The sequence below is a fragment of the Erpetoichthys calabaricus genome, chromosome 13 (genome assembly GCF_900747795.2).
Source record: "Erpetoichthys calabaricus chromosome 13, fErpCal1.3, whole genome shotgun sequence".
Lineage (NCBI taxonomy): Eukaryota > Metazoa > Chordata > Cladistia > Polypteriformes > Polypteridae > Erpetoichthys > Erpetoichthys calabaricus.
The window spans coordinates 99,840,220-99,864,603 of record NC_041406.2 but is presented as its reverse complement, the minus strand read 5'-3'; the positions used below and the strand labels follow the sequence as shown (position 1 = coordinate 99,864,603).

General features: G+C 36.9%; 1 protein-coding gene across 6 annotated transcripts; it reads left to right on the top strand.

Annotated features, from left to right (window-relative positions):
- The first annotated feature begins 2,114 nt into the window (after positions 1-2,114).
- fbxo43 (F-box protein 43) lies at positions 2,115-21,530 on the top strand. Of its 6 annotated transcripts, none has more exons than XM_028817318.2 (5): positions 2,115-2,255; positions 6,401-7,912; positions 16,605-16,707; positions 17,054-17,242; positions 21,060-21,530. In XM_028817318.2, the coding sequence occupies exons 2-5, from the start codon at positions 6,465-6,467 to the stop codon at positions 21,306-21,308; spliced, it is 1,989 nt and encodes a 662-aa protein (XP_028673151.2). In that variant the 5' UTR covers positions 2,115-2,255; positions 6,401-6,464; the 3' UTR covers positions 21,309-21,530. The 6 variants fall into 6 exon arrangements, with proteins under 6 accessions (XP_028673151.2, XP_028673147.2, XP_028673150.2 ...); XM_028817314.2 differs by having other exon boundaries at positions 6,398-7,912; XM_028817317.2 differs by having other exon boundaries at positions 2,115-2,649.
- The last annotated feature ends 2,854 nt before the right edge of the window (positions 21,531-24,384 follow it).

Sequence of the window (24,384 nt, the reverse complement as noted above, 5' to 3'; positions counted from 1 at the left end):
TAAAAAGGAAATCTGTGAGAAACACCCTAAAACCTGTTTCTTGTGAAGTGGCAGATGAGTCACCAAGCCGTCCCTTAGCAAAGTTCCCTAGTGGCCTAAAACAAACTAATGGCTGGCAGTACAAGTTCAGTAAGTCCCTCATTAGCCCAGTAACAGTTTGGTAATGTTGACCAATGTAATCACCACCCCAAAGTTGCCTACTTTATAATGTTGTCACAGAGTAAGTAACACAGCCTCTCAGTAAAAAGGCCAGGGTTTGCATTCTGAGTAATCCCCACATGGAGTTTGTAGGTTTTCTCTGTGTCCATATTGGTTTCCTCCAGGCTGCTCTGATTTCCTCCCACAGTCCAAAATAATACAAGTTAGTTGGACTGGTGGTGCAGATTTGTTCCAATGCTGTGTGCTGACCCGATAATGGGTGGGTCCTCTGTCCAGGGGTTGTTCCTGCCTGTGCCCATTGCTTGATGGGATTGGCTCCAGGGATGGATGGACTTTTTTCAGGTTCATGACCAAATCTGGGCTCCCTGTTTGTTTGCTTTCACTGGACCGGTGTTTTGGGGTCAATGTTACCCCGATGTGCAAAGGAAAACAGCAATGCTTTTTCATAGCATACCACCAAAAATGAGCCAAATGCCAAATGTTCAAACAAATGAACTGATGGCCTAAAAATTTATTGTGCAATTGCACTACAACTGTTATGCACTCGCCTATTTTGCAATGTTACAGAAGTCTGAATCTATTAAGTATTTGTTCTATGAAGAAACATTTCATTTTGAAAGTCAATTTATTTTAGTTGTACACATTGCCTGTTCTTCAATAAATAAATTTTTTCAGCTTAGATTGTACAGATTTATTAAGGGGGTTCAAAATACACTTTTACCATTAACGGACATCTCATCCAGATGGTAGACCCCCAAAATTCAAAATCTTTGTGGTGACTGATAAAGAAAATAATATTTTATTGTTGTTGTAGTGCCAAGGAACCAAAAAATGCAAACAAATAATTTTTGCTATGCTTTTTTCTGGGTGTGCCCATTAAAATTTTGAAGTGATTGTTGTGGGTAGCCCCATTTCTGCGTGGGTTTCCTCCCACAGTCCAAAGACATGCAGGTTAGGTGGATTGGCATTTCTAAATTGGCCCTAGTATGTGCTTGGTGTGTGGGTGTGTTTGTGTGTGTCCTGCGGTGGGTTGGCACCCTGCCCGGGATTGGTTCCTGCCTTGTGCCCTGTGTTGGCTGGGATTGGCTCCAGCAGACCCCCGTGACCCTGTGTTCGGATTCAGCGGGTTGGAAAATGGATGGATGGATGTTGTGGGTAGAATAAGAAAGGGAGTAATCAAAAATGACATCAAGATTCCTTGTAGAAGAATGTATGATGAATTCACCACCAAGAGTGATTGACTGGTAGAGGTTGTGGAATATAGGAGTTATTTTCTGCAAAAAAGGAAATGAAAATTAAAATTGGTAAAGGAAAATGCAATCTCTCTATTGCCATCAGTGGAACAGCATTATGGATCATCATTGAATGAGATGTATGTTCTAGGATAAACCAGAAAGAGGAAGTAAAATTAAAAAGAATTAGGTTTGGACAGAAAGCTTTAAAATCAACCTGTTGTGGGAGAAAGAGTTAATGTTATGTATTATGTCATCTGTCTGTCGAAGTTACCAAAAACTGGAACATGTGATGTACTGTATGTACTGTGTAGAATGTGTAAGGATGCAAGTATAATGGGAAGTATTGGGAGTAACGGATATTTTAGGAGTAATGGAAACTTTAAGTAAGGTTTATAAAATCCTTGCTAAATTTTTAGTTAAGACAGGTATGAATAGGAGAGTATGATTTTGAGTATGATTTTTAATAACTATTTTATTTCCTGGTGCTACACGTTGCAGTTACACATCGTACTGCGAGATGCGAGACGCACTTTTCCAAATAAGAAGAAACATGTCAAATAAAGCGATTATAGTACAACTAATAACCAATTTAAAAAATAGGAGAAGAGTGAAGTGAAGTTAAAGGCTTGATGAGAAACTACGTATATGGAAACACTCATTCTAGTGACTTTTCGGCTGTGCGCTTTTAAACCCAGCCACACGGTAATTTACCCACCAATCAGAAAGGTGCGCGTGAAATTTGAAAGGTTTGCGGGGAAACGCTTACAATGCGTGAGTTCGGGGGTAAGGGGCGTCATAAGCAAACACAAAAAAGATTGAAAAATCCCTTTAAATGGCATTTTAATCTCGGCACGACCTTCTGTAAGTAATGCACCCATCGACGTTTACGTATATCTGCAAATAACTTATTTGACTCTGCTCATTATTTTAAAAGCAGGAAAGAAAAATACTCAGCTGTCCAACGTCGTGAACGATTAATTGGTGGCGTTTCACTGGTGACGCCTGTTCTAATAAACGCCACCGCACCATGTAATTGCAAAGTTCGTTGTAAATCAAACCCTTTCCAGTTTTGACAACAGAAGAGTTCACATTTCGGATACAGAACCACGACTGTCGCCGGTTTCTTGTTGGCATAAACGTGAAAAGTGCACTCTTCCACCTAAACGTCTCAGTAGGACTTCATTTAAAATCCTCCACGGCCGAGATCTGCAGCTGGCGTGAATGAAGTCAATGTCTTAAACGAGTTTGGACGAAGGTAGGACAGCAATCTCTTTTGTTAAATTAGATGTCAGAATTGACTTTTCTATCAATAAAAAGTATTGAAGTCTACTGATCTAGTTTTTCTTCTGTAGTGTATTAGTACCTTGCTCCATTGAATCAAAAGTCGCAAGACTTGTTGTGGCTAAGTTCTGCTTGAAAACACTTTGAAAAAAAGGTTAATGCCACTATGCGTGGGATATATGAACTTCAGCTCTCGTCTGTCATTCGTCGTGCTGGAACGAGGACTGTAGCTGATACTCTAAAAGGGGCGTTGCATTATGCAAATAAGAGAGGTAAATGCGTTAGTGTTCGTTTGTTTGTTTATCTCCTCGTATAACAAACTCGTGGATACCGAATCTCTCAATATCTCCCTTTACGCTGGAAAATTAGAAAATTGCCAGGAATGGAGATCAAAAACCAAACTTAGCATCGTTTATCAGTGACGACACCTCCGTCGGCTCCACGCCCCCTGCGTGTAGGAGAGGGAGGTCCGTAGCTTTGGCGGTCGGCCGGCCTGATTCGAGCGGGCAAGGGAGGCTCCTTTTTGAGGCGCAAAATTTAAACATTCACGAGGGAAAAATGGGTTTTAACTGAAGATGTAACTCGTCGCGTGCCTCCTGTAACCATGGCTAAAATAACTCGGCCGGACGTTGCCATAGCGGCTATGATTGGGCCGTTTCGGTTACCGGACCTCCTCCTCTGTCTGTCAACGTGCGGGTCTTTAAAGTACTCGCCATTTTTACCTCAAAGTAAATGTTTGTTTTCTTTAAGCAGAGTAAACGCAGAACAGCTGATTGTCACCTCTGTCAGTCTTCTCGCTGGATCTTAGGTAGGGTGGTTCTGCTTTTTAAAATGATCATGTGGCACCCAAGAGGTTAAGCTTGTTAAAATAGTGATAATGTATGCAGTTTGAATTTTAATATCAAAAAAGAGATTAAATGATAAAGAGCATACTATAAGAATAATGTTGCCACGACCGAGATAATTTTGAATAATAGACTCCGTGGTACTTCATAAATGTGTTTAAATAAGTGGGCGATTTGTAAAATGGGTGTGCAGATCCTATTTCTGATTTGATGACCTGACACTCAGTTTTTAACTCACTGGTAACTAGAAATTTGTAATCCTTTAAATTGTGAACAAATGCAAAATTTACCATTTGCAAGGACCATAATGTTAAATGTTGGTAGAATGCGTTGATTTAATTTTTGTGATATCTTCTAGGGGGGCGTTTTGAGAGAACAAAGAAAAGTTAAACGAAAAACAGAATTTCTGTATGAATTGTTAGTTTACGCACAAACATTTTTAGTTCAAATACAAATAATGCCATGTTGAATGATACAAGGAAGAAAATAAATGACCGTTCTTATTTAATATTCTGTAATGTTTCGACATTTCAGAACTCTCATCTGTGGTTAAAGAAAAAGTGACATTAATTCGACTGGGGTAGTTTTTAAATGATGTGATATTCGCGTGGTATCAGACTCGACGCCCATTTGTGACAGGTGCAGTAGCATTAGGTATGCCAAGGATGTCTTCCTGCTTGCCCCTGTACGAGAGGATAAATAAATAACGGGAATCAGTTTTATTTTAAAACTTAATACATACGAAAAAAATAACCAGTTACGCACGAGAGGGAAAATATACACAAATTGATATTTACACTTTTTGTATTTTATCAATTTCTGTTCTCTTCAGGTCTGTTTTTTTCTGTTGGTGTTTGTAAATAAAGAAAAAAATGAGAGTAATGAAAAATTGTATTTTCAGAGACTCTCAATAATTAACTTTTTTTTTTATTTGTAGTTATTTTACATATCTGTATTTGAAGTTTTTCTTGTGAGTTCCATCAATAGAGGGAGATGGACAAACTCAGTAACATAAAGCATAGCTCTACACTTTCTCCGCTATTTCTTTGCTGAGTCCCAATTAAAGACCTACATTTTGCTGTTTATGATATATACAAGAATGACCGTGTAATCGCCCTGTTGGATTGTGTGGTGGCTGATTTGGGCAGAAACGTAGGTGACTTTAAACACATCAACATACTTTCTCAGTCACGCTTAACTGAGTTGTGAGGAAAGCAGGAGCCAATATCTGTTGAACGTTGTGCAAGACTGAATACAACCCTGGACAGGACACCAGTCTATCGCAGAGCATACACACAAACACACACACTTTAAATTGGGGGGGGTCTGTGCATCTTGAAATGCTTGGCGAAGTGATGTGTTGTCTGTGTTCAAAAGTATACATTTGTATAGGCAAAATAGATCTCGAAGTGATGGAAGGATTCCATAGCTTGTGTGGAGTAACATAATGTTAAATTTGTATGAAGTTAAGCCCCAAAAAAGAAAACTTATATTCAAACATTAGTTTTTGAGTTTGAAAGAAATTTGAAAAAATGAAATCTGAATTATATTTGGATAGTGAAATTTAATTTTACAGCCCTAACAACTCTCATATCTGCACACAAATAAAGCACAGACCTGCTATTCATCAAATTTTCATTGTTCCTCTTGGATGATGGGATGAGTCTCTGTTCTAATGTCTAAGTATTTATTTTTCAAGGCTTGCGAAAATTTGATCAATCTGTATTTGGAGTAGGGCGGCACGGTGGCGCAGTGGGTAGCGCTGCTGCCTCGCAGTTGGGAGATCTGGGGACCTGGGTTCGCTTCCCGGGTCCTCCCTGCATGGAGTTTGCATGTTCTCCCCGTGTCTGCGTGGGTTTCCTCCGGGCGCTCCGGTTTCTTCCCACAGTCCAAAGACATGCAGGTTAGGTGGACTGGCGATTCTAAATTGGCCCTAGTGTGTGCTTGGTGTGTGGGTGTGTTTGTGTGTGTCCTGCGGTGGGTTGGCACCCTGCCTGGGATTGGTTCCTGCCTTGTGCCCTGTGTTGGCTGGGATTGGCTCCAGCAGACCCCCGTGACCCTGTGTTCGGATTCAGCGGGTTGGAAAATGGATGGATGGATGGGTGTATTTGGAGTAAATGCCCTCTTACCCCCATTTTAACAATGGGGGCTATTACGGTGGTACTGTGTTGAGGTGCTTTTCCTTTAGTGCTTAACCAAGACACAACCACAATAAGCAGTGCTTTCATTGCTTTTGGATGAGTCTAATTCACTTTATGGCCTTCCTTCCTTTTTTTTTTTTTTTTTTTTTTTTGAGATAATAATAATAATAATTCATTACATTTATATAGCGCTTTTCTCAGTACTCAAAGCGCTATCCACACAGGGAGGAACCGGGAAGTGAACCCACAATCTTCCACAGTCTCCTTACTGCAAAGCAGCAGCACTACCACTGCGCCACGCATTTCAAGGATGGATACTATCCCACCTTTTATGTAAGAATTTATTGAAGTCATTGATGTGGAACAATAAAGTAACCAATTTAAAAAGAAATTAAGAGTGGAGGGAGAAAGTTGCTCCTGACTCTTAAATTGACTGAAATTGGGATTGGCAGCTGGAGGTTGGGTCCAGGAAATCCTGTACTATCCAAACATTTGTATCATTGCATTTTATTTGTCTAAACTAGAATTATTCATACTGGCCAAGGCATTTAATGAGCGTGAAGTGCTGTTTTTGTGATGTTTACCCATAGTTGTAAACAATGTTAGTCTTCCATTTTTCTGTTACTGGTTAGGAGCCACAGACTAGTCCACGAGTCTAAGGCTGAGATCAGTATGGGGAAATGCTCATATGTTATTTAGTTGCCTGTTTTATAATGTGTATTTTTCTGTATTTCAGCAGTTTTTGACACTTTCTTCTGAAGATCCTATTGACTGTTTTGCACAGTAGTGGTACTGTGCAAAATATGGAGAGGAGCTTCCGGTCTGACACCTTGATTCCCATTTATAAAAACAGCTGCATAACGTCTTCATTGGACCAAGGATTCAGCGAGTCATTGCAGACTTCTCGGTATAAACTGAATGAAACTAAGGACACATCAAAGATTCTTGATGAGGTGCAAGATTGCTTTGAAGAATCTACAGAAAATGTCAGCTTGCCAAAATATTCTCTTGCAAAATCTTCAAGTAAAAACCGGCAAAATATTAAAAGTCCAACATACTGCATTTCAAGAGACAAAAGTTATGTTTCTTCTGGTTTCTATGAGACACCTAGAGCATCTAAAAAACATGCCTCTCTTCGGCGGCAGCTACTTGTCTCAAAAACTGTTTCAGAGGGCAGGAAAGGCCATGCCAGATCCTCACTTGAAAGCCGAGACTATTCTTGTCGACGGGTTGACAGTCTTGAAGATGGTTCTTTACACAGCTCTCTTGATTCACCAGAAAAGGATAACTTTGTAGCCTTAGCAACTAGCACTTTGAAAAATGAAGAATCTACTGCTTCTGGTGTTAAAAGGTTTTTATTTTCTCAAATAAGAACTTCAACTCTTGAAGACCTGGAAAATGAGAAGAATCCTCCTTTAGCACTTAGTCTGTCAGAGATTCAACATGACCTTGATGAAAGTATTATTTCTTCTTTCCAATGTGACTCTGTTAGCCCAGAACTTTTTATAACCCCTCAGCTCAATAAGTTCTCAAAGTCATATCCTGATCAGTTTCTTACTCCAGTAGGTAATCTTGTGGATAGCTTTAATCTGAATTTGTCTGTCTTAACAACTCCACCTGTGACTCCAATAGCAGAGATTGACACATCAACAACAGAGGACAGTGGTTTCAATTCTGTTGGCCTTCATAAATCACAGGATTCCTTTATGGATCATGATGGATCATTTCAGGAACTATTGCACTCAAGAGATAAAGAAACATCACAGTCTTTTGAATCTAAGAGAAGGTCACGGCTGGAACGAAATCGAAGACTATCTACACTACGAGAAGGTGGATCGCAATCTGAAGAGGAGGCAGTCTCTAATGGGAAAAATTCAAGAGCAGCTGTATTCAAATGCCATAAAAAGGAGGATCATATCCCCAAAGAAGATGCTGATTTGTTTATAAACAAAGTTCCCAATAATAAAGGGATATTAAATCTAACAGACTTGTCTCAAACCCCTGCACTGCAAGTCATGCATACAATTTGCTTAAGAGGTGTGAGGAGCCAACATGCAAAGACACCAGGAGAGAATGTTTTTGATTTTTCTGAAAGCTTTGAACTGTTCCAACCTAGTGCATCGCTTGCAGGACTTATAGGAAGAAAGATGGGCCTGAAACATATTGATATTTTAGCTGAATTGAAATACAGGAACCTTAAACACATCCTGGCTTTGATTTTAAATAGACTTTCTCCAGAGGACATATACAGGTATTGTTTTAATGTATTAATTAAATTTGTTTTTTATTTTTGCATTAGAAATGTTTCAGGAATCAACTATAAATTTGATGTATCTTGCAACTGTATAACTACAGATCACCCTCTTTTTTTATTAATGTTATTGTAGGTTAATGTAATAGAGATAAAACATTTAAATTCAGAAGTTAACATGATGGCTTAAATGAAAATATTGCCTTTCTTGCTTCATTTAGAGATTTGAGATGCACATTTCTCTGGCAGGTTAAATTGGATATTGAATTACAGATACATTTATTATCATCATCTTGATTGAGACTTATATTTAAGATTATATTCATGCTTCATATAGAGCTGGAGTACTAACTTTCTGGGTTGTCAAAATTCCTTTTGAAACCAGGCTAGCAAATTTGACAAAAATACATACAGTATATATTTATAACATAGTAAAAATCCTCCAGTATAATTAAACTAATTGAATGAAATGCATAGCTTCTCTGTCATTTTCTACTGATCATTTGAGTACCATGAATATATTGATTGGTGATACAAAATTTCTCCTGTGTGAGTGTGTGCATGATTGGGTTTTGTACCTAGGGTTACCTGAGCTCAGCTCTGACTCCAGTGACCCTGACCTGGCTTAAGCTGGTTCAAGAGCATTTTATTGCTATTCCCTGGTTGGTCCTGGGGCATATTAATGTCTGACTGCAGTGTTTATGGTAGCCTGAACTTAACTCCTTCATCTTTCTTTATCTGCATTCAGTCTTTCTCTTTACAGTTGAAGTATGTGACAATGTATAGTTCTGCAATATTTCACCTCTATTGATAATATTAAAGAAAATGTGTTTTATTTACTCTCTGTAGGCAAATCACAGGAAAATAAATACAGTATATTGATCTGTTTTATAAAATCTATTAGAACAGTTAAAATGTTTTTTAGATCATTTTAGATCCCCGGTTGAACTATAAGTATAGGTCAGTAGAAATTCTCAGCGGAACTCTCCACTGATGTTAAAAGTGAGAGTATCCTCTAATCATTCTTTGGTTTTTATGCATTGGGTCCTTATTTACAGTCCTCTAGGCCAGGGTGTCAAACTCAATTCCTGGAGGGCAGCAGTGTCTGCTGGATTTTGATGTTGCCACTTTCTCCATTAGTAGCCAACTACATGTGCTAATGGAACATGATCTGCTGCTTTGATGTTTAGTTTACCTGCATTTTAATTGTTTCATTTTGGTCTTTTACCATACTGACTTAGATTCCATGCCTGTGTCTTTCATATCAGTATCATCTCAATACAAATATTTGAAAAGAAAAATGTGATACCAATAAGGACTCACTTGTTGGCTTGCTTTGTATGTCTTTTATTGTTTGGCTGCAAGTTAAGCAAAAAAAAGTCAATTAAATTTAATAGACAAAAATTAGGTTACTAATTAAGAAAGTGATTTGAATGAGAACCTAGAGCCACTGCGGCCCTCCAGGACCTGAGTTTGATCACCACATCAAACTAACCAAGTCCTAAAATTACATAAATGTAATGGTAACAACACAGAATCATTTGTCCACATTCATTAAATAAAACAAAATAAACCGAATATAAAACCGTCCAGGGTTACGGTAACATCATGTGTATGGTTGTCTTGGAAGGGTAGGTAGGAGAGAATCTGTTCTATACATTAAGAATAAGTTGCAAACTAAAAGACTTGTGCAATAATATTGTCCCCTTGATGGTCAAGGCCAAAGTGGAGTAGTGCTGTTGTGAACAATGCCATGTTTTGGTGAAAACCGCATGTAATGAATGACCAAGAATTTCATATCAGTGTCAGTAAAGGTGTTGGAGGTAATGTGGAGTTGTTTTGTATTCAAAGGACCTTGTTGCCTTAAGTTCACTGTAGCCTCAATAAACTTATCTTTATACCAGTCTATTCTGGAGAAGAATGTGTGGCAATCTATCTGGCAGATAACGTTTGGCTGAAATTGCATCATGTAATAATCCTGAGTACACTGGTGAATCATGCAGCTGGATGGCTGAAAAGACATAGAATCAGTATTTTGGAATGGAAAAATCACATCCTCTGGTAGGGGTGTTGGGGACGGTTAGTTAGCCGAGGTCTCCAGGACTCTGACGGTGTCTGGCTTGTCTCTGACTCCTTTTCTACAATCTGGCTGTGGTTCTACAATTAACAGGTGGACAGATATTTTGTTTTTGATGTATCTGAACAATTCTGTATCCTTATGTGATAGTTCTGTACTTAGTGAGTGGTATAATCTATTCTTGCATTTTTGACTTGAGAGATGTTGCATGGCTCTACATCTGCACTTGATGTGCAAGAACAAAATAATTTGTACTATTGTATTTCTAAGTTGGCCATGATATATTATCCATCTACCTCTGAGATGAGGATTACTTGTTTTGTGTGTTGTATCCCCCCCCCCCCCCTTTTATTTATTTATTTTTTTTGGGACATGCATTATATACCCAACCTACCTGGAAGGGAGTTTTTGTCATTCCAAGATTCTTCCTTTTTTTTTGTCTTCTTGTCTTGTCTTCTTAGAGAATCTGTTGTCAAGAAATGGTACCTGTTAAAGTACACAGAGGCATTCCTGGGGGGCGGGGGTTATACAAGAAATAAACTGTTGTCCAGATAGTCATGAATTGAACATTGCATAAAGTAATGCCCTCAAGTAAAGTGGTGTTGCAAGGAGGACCAATAAATGCACACAGAAAACTAAAACTATTTGATTTTTGCTGCTAGTATGATTGTATAAGCTAGTGAATACTTAATTTGTTCACATTTAGCTCCGCATGACTGTCACCTGAGGTTATATTTATCTAGTTCTAGGATATGACATGGATTAGATTATTGATAGTTCTATCCAGGTACGTAAAACCAAAAAATATAAATATTTCTAAATTCCTTATCAATGTAAAGTTCAAACAATTGAACTGTTTGGAATGCAAAATAAAAGGAAAAAAAGGCAGCTAATTAAACAATAAGATCAAATGAAGGTAAATGACTCTTTATTTAGTTGCCTTATTTAAATGAATGAGATGCTGTTCAGCTAAAGCGCGTGTACCAGTGGTTCAGTTTATGAAGTAAATGGGTGTATTTAATGACAGACGCAAATACTGGGGTACCTCGTGGAGCAGTTTGGAAAGCGCTGAATTAACACACTTTAACCGACTACATGTTTTTTTTGTATCAATAATATAGTCGGGGAGCAGTAGCAGACCGAAATGGATTTTTAAGATGTAGTGTTCAAGCATCATAAAGAAATTTGAAAAAATAAGGCAAGCTGAAGATAGAAAATGCAATGGAAGAGCCAAAAAATGTCTGCTTCTGATGAAGAGTACTGAAAAGTCACTTTAAGGGACAGAAGGACATCTAATGAAGTGCTTGTTTGGTGGAAAATGACAGATGCTAAAGTACCTGCTGCATTTGTAAAGTCCTACAAGAAATAGTATTGTATAGAGCATGTTACAGCTAAAAACCACTGTTGCAGAAAGTAAACACACAGAAAATATTGCAATCTGCAAAAAGACCATAAGGAATAGAAAGACAACCAGTACCTGAAAGTCTTATAAAGTCATTGGTCCAAATTTGACCATATCAGAAGGTGAGATGGTGAGAAGTACATTGATGCCGGTCTACAGCTCCCAGTACTGTTAAGGAGTGACTTATTAATTGGTCAATTGATCCAGCAGTGTAGTGGTTCTGACCAAAATTTAAGGAATGATGACTGGCGAGAAATAAACACATTTTGATTCATCACGCTGTATATCCTGAAAAATTAGTTACTGCACAAAAACTTTACGTTTTTAACTCCATGACCACACCAAATCCACTACAATAACAATTAAGAGTTAATCTGGAGCTGGGGTTTAGATAGATAGATAGACACTTTATTAATCCCAAGAGGAAATTCACATTCTCCAGCAGCAGCATACTGATACAAAAAACAATATTAAATTAAAGATTGATAATAATGCAGGTAAAAACAGACAAAAACTTTGTATAATGTTAACGTTTACCCCCCGGGTGGAATTGAAGAGTCGCATAGTGTGGGGGAGGAACGATCTCCTCAGTCTGTCAGTGGAGCAGGATGGTGACAGCAGTCTGTCGCTGAAGCTGCTCCTCTGTCTGGAGATGATACTGTTTAGTGGATGCAGTGGATTCTCCATAATTGATAGGAGCCTGCTGAGCGCCCTTCGCTCTGCCACAGATGTTAAACTGTCCAGCTCCATGCCAACAATAGAGCCTGCCTTCCTCACCAGTTTGTCCAGGCGTGAGGCATCTTTCTTCTTAATGCTGCCTCCCCAGCACACCACTGCATAGAAGAGGGCGCTCGCCACAACCGTCTGATAGAACATCTGCAGCATCTCATTGCAGATGTTGAAGGACGCCAGCCTTCTAAGGAAGTATAACCGGCTCTGTCCTTTCTTACACAGAGCATCAGTATTGGCAGTCCAGTCTAATTTATCATCGAGCTGCACTCCCAGGTATTTATAGGTCTGCACCCTCTGCACACAGATTTTACAGGGTCTACAGTGGAACACTAAAATATTAGGCTAGGCACTAATTGATGCTATGACAGATCACATGGGCAGGAGAATAAAAATCGAAAGAAGAGTTGTGGCTAATCCTGCAAAACATTTGGAAGAATTTTCCACTAGACAACTTTGAAGAGCATATAGAGCAGTGTACCAAAGTTATTTGCTTCAATATTGTATCATAAGGGAAATCACAAAATACTGTTGAAAAATATGACATTCTTGTTACTTTTTATTTATTAATATTGAAGTTTTTTTGCTAATGTTATATAGTGTATTCACAAGCGATTAATTACTGTCCAGACAACACAGTTCTGTACATACGTAAGTACATTCTTATATGCATTCTCAAGACCTCATTATCCAATTCAGAGTCATAAGGAGCCAGAGCCCATCTTGGACACTATCATAGGATACACACAGGTACACACCCAACTGCACTTGTCAATGTAGAGTTGCCTGTCACACCCAATTTTAGGGATTTGGGAGGAAACCTGAAGTAAATGCAAGAAACCTAGAGTAAAGTGTTAATGTATAGTTTTCAAAGTAATTCAGTCCTGAAAATTTTCTTTAAAAATTACTTAAAGCCCCCTCCCTATCACTCCCCCTTCTCATATACAGCATGGTCCCACTATTTCTTGTTAAACCTTGATTTACAAATTCTCACAGCCAACTGTAGGGTGACAAGGAGAGGATATTATAGCTCAAATTAGAAGGCCCAGACTGGAGTGGCACAATACCTGTAGTTTAATTCTATCTTTGATTTTATTTCTTAATCGCTATTCAGTTAGTCTAGTTTTACTTTACCTTCAAAAGTTTAAGTTAAACAATGGAATGTTACCTTTGGCTGCATTCAGCAGCTCCCACCTGCTCCTCTTCATATTTACTCTAGCATTTGGGCTCTGTAATCAAAAAGCAAGAAAAGAAAAATATTTAACCATTCATTAGTTAATTTCTCAAGCCAGCTTATTTCAATACAGGATCACAAGGAGCTGGAGGCTTTCCAAAAGATCAAATTGAGACTTAATTTCAGTTGTAGATTAAAAGACACAGTACACAGGTAAATATTTTATACATATTTTCTATTGATCATTCTCTTCCAGGTCTTTTCTGGTTTGCTATTCAAAATCACTTTCATTAAGTTCTTAAATAATTAAGACCTTTAAGTACTACTGTAATATGTTTAAAATACATTTAGCCAGACTTGCTAATACTAAGTAATATTGATGTTTAACTGCCTCTTCCGTAATTGCAATTTAAAAAGTGGAATCTTACTTGACAAAAAGCAGCACTATTTACATTAGGAATGGAACATCAACTTAAAAATGTGAATTTTTGTTACTAATCAACCAATCAATATTTCTTTGGTACACGGCTATCTGCATGCATGAAAATAAGACAGGGAGTATCAAAAGTACAAATTGATTAGAACAATAAAAACAATATTGCAAAAAATAAAATCCAATTTTTGTTTTAATAAATACCAGGAGAAGCTTAGCTGATTATTGGTAAAAAAATACTGGGGGGGTTAATGGGGGGAAATTTGGGTGGGGATGAAGTTTTGTATAGGAGGCAACTTGTATACTTAAGCATCACTCACTTGTATTGCCACAACGATACAGTATGTCTAGAGAAAATGGAACCCCAATTAGATTAGATTATAATTTATTGGTCCCTAAGGGGAAATTAAAATTTTACAGAAGCTTCAAAATAAATAAATATATGATAAAAACCACACATAAAACACATGAAAACTTCTGGCTTGGATAGCAAAGAGCTGCTACTGTCAATACAGGCTTGTAGGCAACAGTACGATGAGGTCAGCCCAGCTTGGATTATGCCACAGGTTTATATCTAAAGGCATTAATATTTGGATAGAGCAGTGTCCACAAAAGGAGCAGGCCTAATATGGTAGTCCTTGATTCCTTCTTTGAAGTCACCTGCATTAAGAATGACTCATCAAAAAGATATTGTCACAGAGTGAATCATTTCTGTTGCTGAGTCAGCCAGGATGATGTAACTTATTTTCCTGGGCAGAGATGTGGAGAAATTCAGTCCGCAATTCAATACCTGGATAACACATTTAGTTTTAACTATATTTTGCTCCCTTTTTCATCACTGCAAGTGTATCCACAGGTATATTTTGAGAGTGGGGTTGGATTTAAAATTAAAATTGGAAAGGTGGATCATACTCTTGTGTTTTTGCATTTTTGAATCTGACACATTGTAAGCCAGCGATAATTGTCGTTGTGGGCAATCAAGAAAATTTGTTGTATGAGTAGAAAACCATCTTATAATAATGTTAGAAATGTACAAACATGGTACTCCAGTTTCCTCCCACAGTCCAAAGACATGCAGGTTAGGTGCATTGGCGATCCTAAAATGTGTACTTGGTGTGTGTGTGTGCGCGGCCTGCGGTGGGCTGGCGCCCTGACCGGGGTTTGTTTCCTGCCTTGTGCCTTGTGTTGGCTGGGATTGGCTCCAGCAGACCCCGTGACCCTGTAGTTAGGATATAGTTGGTTGTATGATGGATGGATGGATATACAAACATGGTCTACATCAATAATTTGGTGACCATCAAAGTGAAAGGTTCAGTCAAAGATATAACAATCTATTATACAGAAGGTTCTTCCAACAGGTATGAGCCTCTCAAAGTTCTGTTCTTTGCTCACATCCTCCCATGTACAGTTAGACTTTCTCTTCAGCACCTGACCTGAGGGAAAGTGATTCAAATTAGAAATTGCATGAAAGAGTTTAAAATCAATTACACTGTCCCAAAATAACTAGCCTTTAAAGAGCTGTCATTCTACACTGTTAAGCCTTTATTTACAAAAGAATACCGTAAATTACTATTGTTACTGGCTTATTTTAATTGTGCATATTATGTAAACAGTAGAATTTGTCTTGCACAGAAACATCTTTGACAGAATGTACTAATGCTTCAACTTTTTAACTAAAATCATAAATAATAGTGCAATTCAATGCCTGGATAGCACATTTAATTTTAACTATATTTTGCTCCATTTTTCATCACTGCGCATTCACAAAAATCTGAATTAAGAGGCATAAACCGGTTCTCCACAATACGCAAATATCACAGTGGCTGAGCTTGCCATAACTTGCTTACTTTTTTATTATTACTCTAAATTTGAAATATTCTATATGTCAGAATCACACCTTAATACAATTATCTTGTATTAGCAAGATTGTGTTCACCATATTGGGCCAATGATGTCTGGTATTTCATAGCATTTATTGACCTAAAAGACTAACCTGAAAGATGAAGAGAGAAAGCTCTAGGCATCTCTTGATTAGCATTTGATACAGAATGTCAAAGTGGTTCTAGCTAATGACTCATCAGGGCCTAATAAAACAAAAGAGGTGCTTGCCTAACTGGATAATATGCTGGAGGGCAAGTACCACTAATTTAAAAATGTTATCAAAATCAAATAAAATAAACCCACAATTTTTGATTGCCCTTGAGTATCGTTACTTTTGTTCATTTTTTTCCTCCACTTACTTTCAAGTGTCCTTTCATAGAAAGAAAGATTAAGTCTATGGGATCTAGTGTTTTTCTTTTAAGCATTCATCAAATAGTCAAGTACTTAATGAAGGAAAATACTTCTGTCATTCACTGGTGAAAATAAATAGAATTGCACACTGTTTATGTAGAAATTAAATGTAAAAGCCTTGACAACACATCAAAGGACGACTTCCCAAATATGAAAAATTTGGTAGCTTATGATGCATCTTATTTTTCTCCAGTAACTCTGTTTTGATGTATCCATTTTTGGCAGTAAATGAACAGTCAGAATGAACAATGGGGTATAACTGGGCCAAATGCTGTTTCATTTCATGATTCCTAAATACAGTATACTGTTTCTGATGTCTTATAGATTAGCCATGCTAAACTGGTGTGTGTGTGTGTGTGTGTGTGTGTGTGTGTGTATTCACCCTTTCATGGACTGGTGCCCTGCCTTGAGCCCTGTGGTTGCTGGGATAGGCTCCAGCTTCCCTGCAACCCTATTCAAAATGAAGTGGATTTGGAAGATGGATGGAAGTACCTGTGAATTATTTTTTTAAATATTACTTTTCTATTCTACTTTACAGCACTTCTCAAATAATTCAAAGTAATAATTTTATTTGTTTTCATGTAGTTTTGGGCAGGTGTCTCTTGTCTGGGATGAAATTATTTTGCAAGATAAAATAATTCGTCGAAGAAGAAGAGCATATATTAAGGAGTTAAAGGCAATAGCCAAGGTGTGTGCATATTTTGCTTCATGTACTGTATTAATACTTTGCAACACAATACATTTGAAATAGTTTCTTGAAGAACAAAATAATTTTATCACCATACTATTCATTCATCTGTTCATATTTATGTCCAGTTTTCTAATTCACCGGCCAAAATTGCAAGAACATGTCAACTCAAAACAGAATGCACACATCCTTGAATTAATTTGACATTCTGTCATTATTCTGGAAACTTTACGAATGCTCACATTTAATTAGTTGTTGTGTAACATCAAAGTTTAGAAACTATAACCTGGATCTGTGTTTTTTTAAAAAAATCTGTAATGTTGTGTATGTTTTTTATTTCTTTCAGCAAGATAATCGGTCACACATGCCTGATACAGAAACCAGATTAAATGTGCAAAACAGATCTCCCCTGAAGTCTGTTCAAGCCCAGCAAAGGCTGTCCAGTTCAATGACCCCCGTGCTGACTTTGACTCCTTTAAATGGAACTAATAGAAAAGTTGTAAACTCTGCAAGTAAGCAGGATGCATTTATAATGGTGAGTAAATCTTCATTTGGATTAGACTCTTCATTAATTATGTCACTGTTTTAAACTGAAGGATAAAAACTTTCATTTCAAGTGTTGTAATTATCATGGATTTGGCATTGGAAAGCAGAATATCCACACTTCATGTATCACTTTCTGCTTGTATAAATTTTATACTGTAAGAATAAAAAAAAATCCTTCAAATACAGTGTACTTATCCAATTTAACCATTTTATGAACTTGATTCACTTGATTGTGATTTGAATTGGATAAATTTAAGTGATCTAATTTAAATGCCACTAAAGCAGAGTTTGTTGTTTTTCCTTTCTCCTGTAATAATAGACTGCTATCCCTACTTTCTAGTTTTTGACCAGCAATGTTAGGTTTGTTGCATCACAAACATTTCTAAGATATTACCACATGATGAATTATGGCTTTTTGACAATTGTTTTTTGTGTGATTTTGATTGTTGGTAAAGAAACAATAATTGTGGCAAAGCCATTCTGTGCTGTACTAGAGTCCTTCAGTTTAAAAAATTAAACTTCATTGTGTATGTTTTGTTATAAATGCTAACACGAAGCTATCCCCTTTTTACAGTGGTGTATTATCATGTTGTATTCTGCCTTAGTAGATTAGTAGTCTTTTTCCATAATTTAAATTTATATGGAAGAACAATGTTATGTTAAAGCCACCAAACATATTTGGTTTAATGTTGGTTAAGAGCAACAGCACCTCATTATTTTCTTCTAAACTTCTATCCGCAGGTGTATTTTGAGAGTGGGGTTTGATTTAAAATTAAAGGAGGTGACCATCTCCTTTTGGAAAGGTGGATCATACTCTTGTGTTTTTTTGCATTTTTGAATCTGACACATTGTAAGCCAGCAATAATTGTCATTGTGGGCAATCAAACAGATTTGTTGTATGAGTAGAAAACCATCTTATAATATAATGTTAGAAATGCACAAATATGGTCTACACGGAATCAATAATTTGGTGACCATCAAAGCGAAAGGTTCAGTCAAAGATATAACAATCTATTATACAGAAGGTTCTTCCAACAGGTATGAGCCTCTCAATGTTCTGTTCTTTGCTCACATCCTCCCATGTACAGTTAGACTTTCTCTTCAGCACCTGACTTGAGGGAAAGTGATTCAAATTAGAAATTGCATGAAAGAGTTTAAAATCAATTACTCTGTCTCAAAATAACTAGCCTTTAAAGAGCTGTCATTCTACACTGTTAAGCCTTTATTTACAAAACAATACTGTAAACTACTATTGTTACTGGCTTATTTTAATTGTGCATATTATGTAAACAGTAGAATTTGTCTTGTCAGAAACTTCTTTGACAGAATGTACTAATGCTTTAACTTTTAAACTAAAATCATAAATAATAGTGTATCATCCTGAAAACATCGGTATACCATGGTTTGCAAACTGTTTATAGCATAGATTCATAGTGAATAGCAAGTATATTAAAAGTGGCTGTTGATTCAGACAGCATATTGAAAGTCCTAGAAATACTCAAAAGTGGGAGCTACCCTCTGAAAACCTGCAGTACCTTGGCTTAGCATTAGCCCTTTTGTAAGAAAAAAAAAAAAAGAAAATTCCTGCTTTTTCGATTCTGAACTCTCTATTATAATAAAAAAAAATCTTGGGTGGAGACGTGATCTTCTCAGAAGACACTTTGATGTCCCATGAGAGAAGCGAACAGGGGGCAAAGCCCCCTAGTCTCAAATAAAACAATGTAACAAGAATAATGTCTCCTAACCATTCTATGTTTACTGCTTTGAGTATTTCTTGAAAATAGCCATGGAGGCAGGTATAATTTGTGTGCGTTTGTTTTTTTTCTTGCAAGTATTTCTTGTGTTAAATCATATCAGTACTATTTTTTATTAACCAATTTATTTACCTTTCCTTTATTTTTCTCATCTCTATTTTTTCATTACAAGACATACTGTATATCGCCTACACGATGAGTGCCTAGTGTTTAATCCTTAAAACTGCATTGCCTTTATTTGCTTTAAGAATTCATTGGTCTGTAATTGTTTAACAATGCCATTGTGAATCTATGTATACTAAAGGACAGCTAGTTCTCAGTAAAGCAAATGTCTTTATTTACAAATTGCCTTTTAAATTATTTAGGAAAACAAAACTTACACATTTAAAAATGTAAATATCAAAACAATAATATCTTCAATGTGTCTCATCCATAAGCCGGTGTTTGGAAACAAAGTATGTATTCAAAAAAAGTTTGGTTAAAAATATGAATTACCTTAATGATATAAACTGTAAGCAAGTCTGACAGATTCACAAATCATCAAGCATCTCAAATTGAATATGGCATGCATCTGTAGGCCAGTCCATACATATTCAGGATTTTGTTTTCCAGCAGCACACTGGACTTCCAGCATATGGCAATATTAAATTAATAAAAATATCCATTGCCAGTTAACATTTTATTAAAGTAGTAACATCCACATTAACCAACAGCGTGGTGTTTTTTGGTTTTGGATACGTTGTAACAAATTGTTTAATAGTATTCTTGCATTTACCAATGGTAGGCAAGCAGTTGTATTCTGTTAACCAATCATCAGCAAGCTGCTTTGTTTGAGTTACCATGGGCATACTGTGAATACAATTCAAAATCTCTGCTGGAGACGGTATCAAAGTTAGTTAAGAGAATTGCAAAAACTACAATAGAAATAGATATTAAAATGTAAAAGGCAGTGGTTTTAGTTGGAGGAAAAGGGTGTTGAAGGTGTTTGGTGTTGGCATGTGTTACAAACTGAACAAATTTGCAGCTTCTTCCTGCACTTTGTGTTCAAAGGAGCTCACAACTATGGTATGAGTGGAATGAAGGTACTGTTACTGTATCAGTTTCTCGTGTTCTCCTGTTCACGTTCATGTGAATTTATTCTAGACTATACATAAAAACAAAAAATACGTATTACCACATTTATTGCAGACCAAAAACAGTCATTGGCAATGACAGTATCATCATCTTCATCTTCTCAGGAAAGAGGTGACGTCTAAAAAAAGGAGTGCCTTAGATTAGCTCTGGGATTTTATTTGTAATCTAAAGGAATAGGGGAAAATAAGTCTATGTGCTTTACTTCTTTAAGGGTGTACATGTCACATTATTTTGCAGTTATTTTATTAATTTATTTGATTATTCTTTGTCAGTGATCTGTATTGTATTTTCTTGATTTATGTTCTCATTTGTTTTCTGTTTATTGCTGTAAAGAAAAAAACTTTAAAGTTGCTCATTGTTTAACATTTAAACGAAAATGTTGCAGTTTTTTTTATTTTAATTCAGTTGTTCGTTTCATTTGTCCTAAAAAAAACAGAATGTGCTAATTGGATGTGTTCATTAAAATGTTCTCATTGTGAACAAAATAACTATGTAAATAATATAAACAAATTCATTTTCATATTGTTTAGGTTATTGATGTTTTTGTAATAACACCAATCCAAGGCTTCAGGGACTATTACTGTATTACCCAAATCCGAGAACTATAGAAACAATGATGTATTCATTTTCTAAGTAAATGTATATTACTCTTAAACTCATACATTTACACTGGTGACAAAAAGTCAGTCAATTATCTGTTAAATACTTACTTTTCAACAAATTGCCTATTATTGGGAATAGGCCAGGAACCCATCCTGAGAAGGATGTACACCCTTGTGCCCAGGTCTGTTATCTTAACTGCTTGATCTGCGATTCTGAATGTAATATTGATGTGAAAATAACATTGGAAAACATGCTGCTTGATTAGCAAATTCAGATTTTTATGCATCACCTCATTTACCATGTTTGTTTTTATAGGTTGCCAAGACACTTTTAAATGATGAATGCCTAAAATCTTGCCCAAGGTGCAGGTATCCTGCTAAGTGCCATAAAGAAAAGAAGCAAGGAATATGTAGTTGGGAAGAATGTGCCTTTGACTTCTGCACAGAGTGCCTGCGAGCTTTTCATGGATCTAAGGAGTGTGAAACGTTCTCTGTTCAGCGGCGCAGTAACAAGGAAGCATTGCCAGGGAGTGCCAAGAGCAAACGTAATTTGAAACGACTGTAAATGCCTGTCTGTAATGCCTCTGTTTTAAAATTTTAGTTATTGATTTAAATACCCATTTACACTATGTATATGAAACCTATTAAAAGTAGTATATTTTGGACTATTTCATTTTTCTACAAAGTATTAAATCTATAAATGTACTGCTTATTTAGATACAATTAAGTGTATATATGTTATTTTAATACATAGTGATTTTTGTTTTAAATAAAGCTCAGGTTTTTATCTGGTGTGTGGGTGTCCTTTAATTTTGTTACTGATGTGTATAATCTGTGGACATGGCTCACAATGGGTTTTTTATTTGTTTTTTTTAAGCTTTGCAGGGCACAACAATTGAGAAGTTACTTTTGTTTACTATCACAGTGAAAAGAAAGTAGAGGCTTTTGAATGTATTTTTTGCTTCTTCACACTAGATGTCACCATCTTCTTACAAATTAAGATCTAGTTGCTCTTTGTTTTATTACTTTTCACTTGATATACTTAATTGCATAACATCAATGGTGGCATGGAATTTGATTTGGTTGGGATTATGCAGTTAAAACATTATTACAAACATACAACTTAAAGACATACACTCTTCAACATATTTATCAAGTTAAACCAGATGACTCGTTCAGGTTAACATGTTAAGCTTACAGACTGCACAGTTTGTGGATGAGTACTGTTTTGAAATCTGGTAGTTCTGGTCTTGGTTGACCTGGACTGCTTACTTGATGGAAGGAGAGTGAGCACAAGGGTGGACTGGTGTAATAGGTTAGCATAGTTCTGAAGTAATTTTATTGGCTTTATGTTTCAGTCTGTAAAAACAGTGTGTTCACTCTGTTTACGCATACTCAGAGTAAACCTATTTTTGGCTCTAATGAAGGTAAAGAAAAATCTGTTTTTGTTAGTCACTAACATTAACTATAGTCTGGCCTATAAAACTATGTAGTATATAATCTAGTGTCTGATAATATTTTGAAAGAATATTGATCAATAAAATGGTGTGCTTGCTTTGAGCATCATGGTTCATTATAATCAGTGGCCAGTACAGTCTTATACAGTGGTGTGAAAAACTATTTGCCCCCTTCCTGAATTCTTATTCTTTTGCATGTTTGTCACACAAAATGTTTCTGATCATCAAACACATTTAACCATTAGTCAAATATAACACAAGTAAACACAAAATGCAGTTTTTAAATGATGGTGTTTATTATTTAGGGAGAAAAAAATCCAAACCTACATGGCCCTGTGTGAAAAAGTAATTGCCCCCTTGTTAAAAAATAACCTAACTGTGGTGTATCACACCTGAGTTCAATTTCCGTAGCCACCCCCAGGCCTGATTACTGCCACACCTGTTTCAATCAAGAAATCACTTAAATAGGAGCTGCCGACACAGAGAAGTAGACCAAAAGCACCTCAAAAGCTAGACATCATGCGAAGATCCAAAGAAATTCAGGAACAAATGAGAACAGAAGTAATTGAGATCTATCAGTCTGGTAAAGGTTATAAAGCCATTTCTAAAGCTTTGGGACTCCAGCGAACCACAGTGAGAGCCATTATCCACAAATGGCAAAAACATGGAACAGTGGTGAACCTTCCCAGGAGTGGCCGGCCGACCAAAATTACCCCAAGAACGCAGAGACGACTCATCCGAGAGGTCACAAAAGACCCCAGGACAACGTCTAAAGAACTGCAGGCCTCACTTGCCTCAATTAAGGTCAGTGTTCACGACTCCACCATAAGAAAGAGACTGGGCAAAAACGGCCTGCATGGCAGATTTCCAAGACGCAAACCACTGTTAAGCAAAAAGAACATTAGGGCTCGTCTCAATTCTGCTAAGAAACATCTCAATGATTGCCAAGACTTTTGGGAAAATACCTTGTGGACTGATGAGTCAAAAGTTGAACTTTTTTGGAAGGCAAATGTCCCGTTACATCTGGCATAAAAGGAACACAGCATTTCAGAAAAAGAACATCATACCAACAGTAAAATATGGTGGTGGTAGTGTGATGGTCTGGGGTTGTTTTGCTGCTTCAGGACCTGGAAGGCTTGCTGTGATAGATGGAACCATGAATTCTACTGTCTACCAAAAAATCCTGAAGGAGAATGTCCGGCCATCTGTTCGTCAACTCAAGCTGAAGCGATCTTGGGTGCTGCAACAGGACAATGACCCAAAACACACCAGCAAATCCACCTCTGAATGGCTGAAGAAAAACAAAATGAAGACTTTGGAGTGGCCTAGTCAAAGTCCTGACCTGAATCCAATTGAGATGCTATGGCATGACCTTAAAAAGGCGGTTCATGCTAGAAAACCCTCAAATAAAGCTGAATTACAACAATTTTGCAAAGATGAGTGGGCCAAAATTCCTCCAGAGTGCTGTAGAAGACTCATTGCAAGTTATCGCAAACGCTTGATTGCAGTTATTGCTGCTAAGGGTGGCCCAACCAGTTATTAGGTTCAGGGGGGCAATTACTTTTTCACACAGGGCCATGTAGGTTTGGATTTTTTTTTCTCCCTAAATAATAAAAACCACCATTTACAAACTGCATTTTGTATTTACTTGTGTTATATTTGACTAATGGTTAAATGTGTTTGATGATCAGAAACATTTTGTGTGACAAACATGCAAAAGAATAAGAAATCAGGAAGGGGGCAAATAGTTTTTCACACCACTGTATATGTCATGAGCACTGCCTTTACACATTTTACTGTTTCACTGTGCAGCATACCGATGTGGAAGAAATGTTTGTGGACAGAAGTTGTGCAATTTGTGATTTGTCCATCTTCTGTTGGTTAATAGTATACACTACATAAATCATATACACAAGGATACATGACTACATATTATGCATCTTGTTGCTGCTTTGGCAGCAGTTTGAGTCTGCATCTCCTGTCATTATCTTCACCTCTCTGTGTGATTAATTTACATTATGATACTACAAGCAATTCTTATGTACATACAGAATTCCTTTTATCTGCTATTTGTGCATTTAATCTCTTCAATTGCCATACAGTTCTAGTATAAATTGTGGGTCTTGGATTTAATCCTGGAGGCCCCCCTGTGGCTGCAGACATTTGTTCCAACCAGTTGTTTAA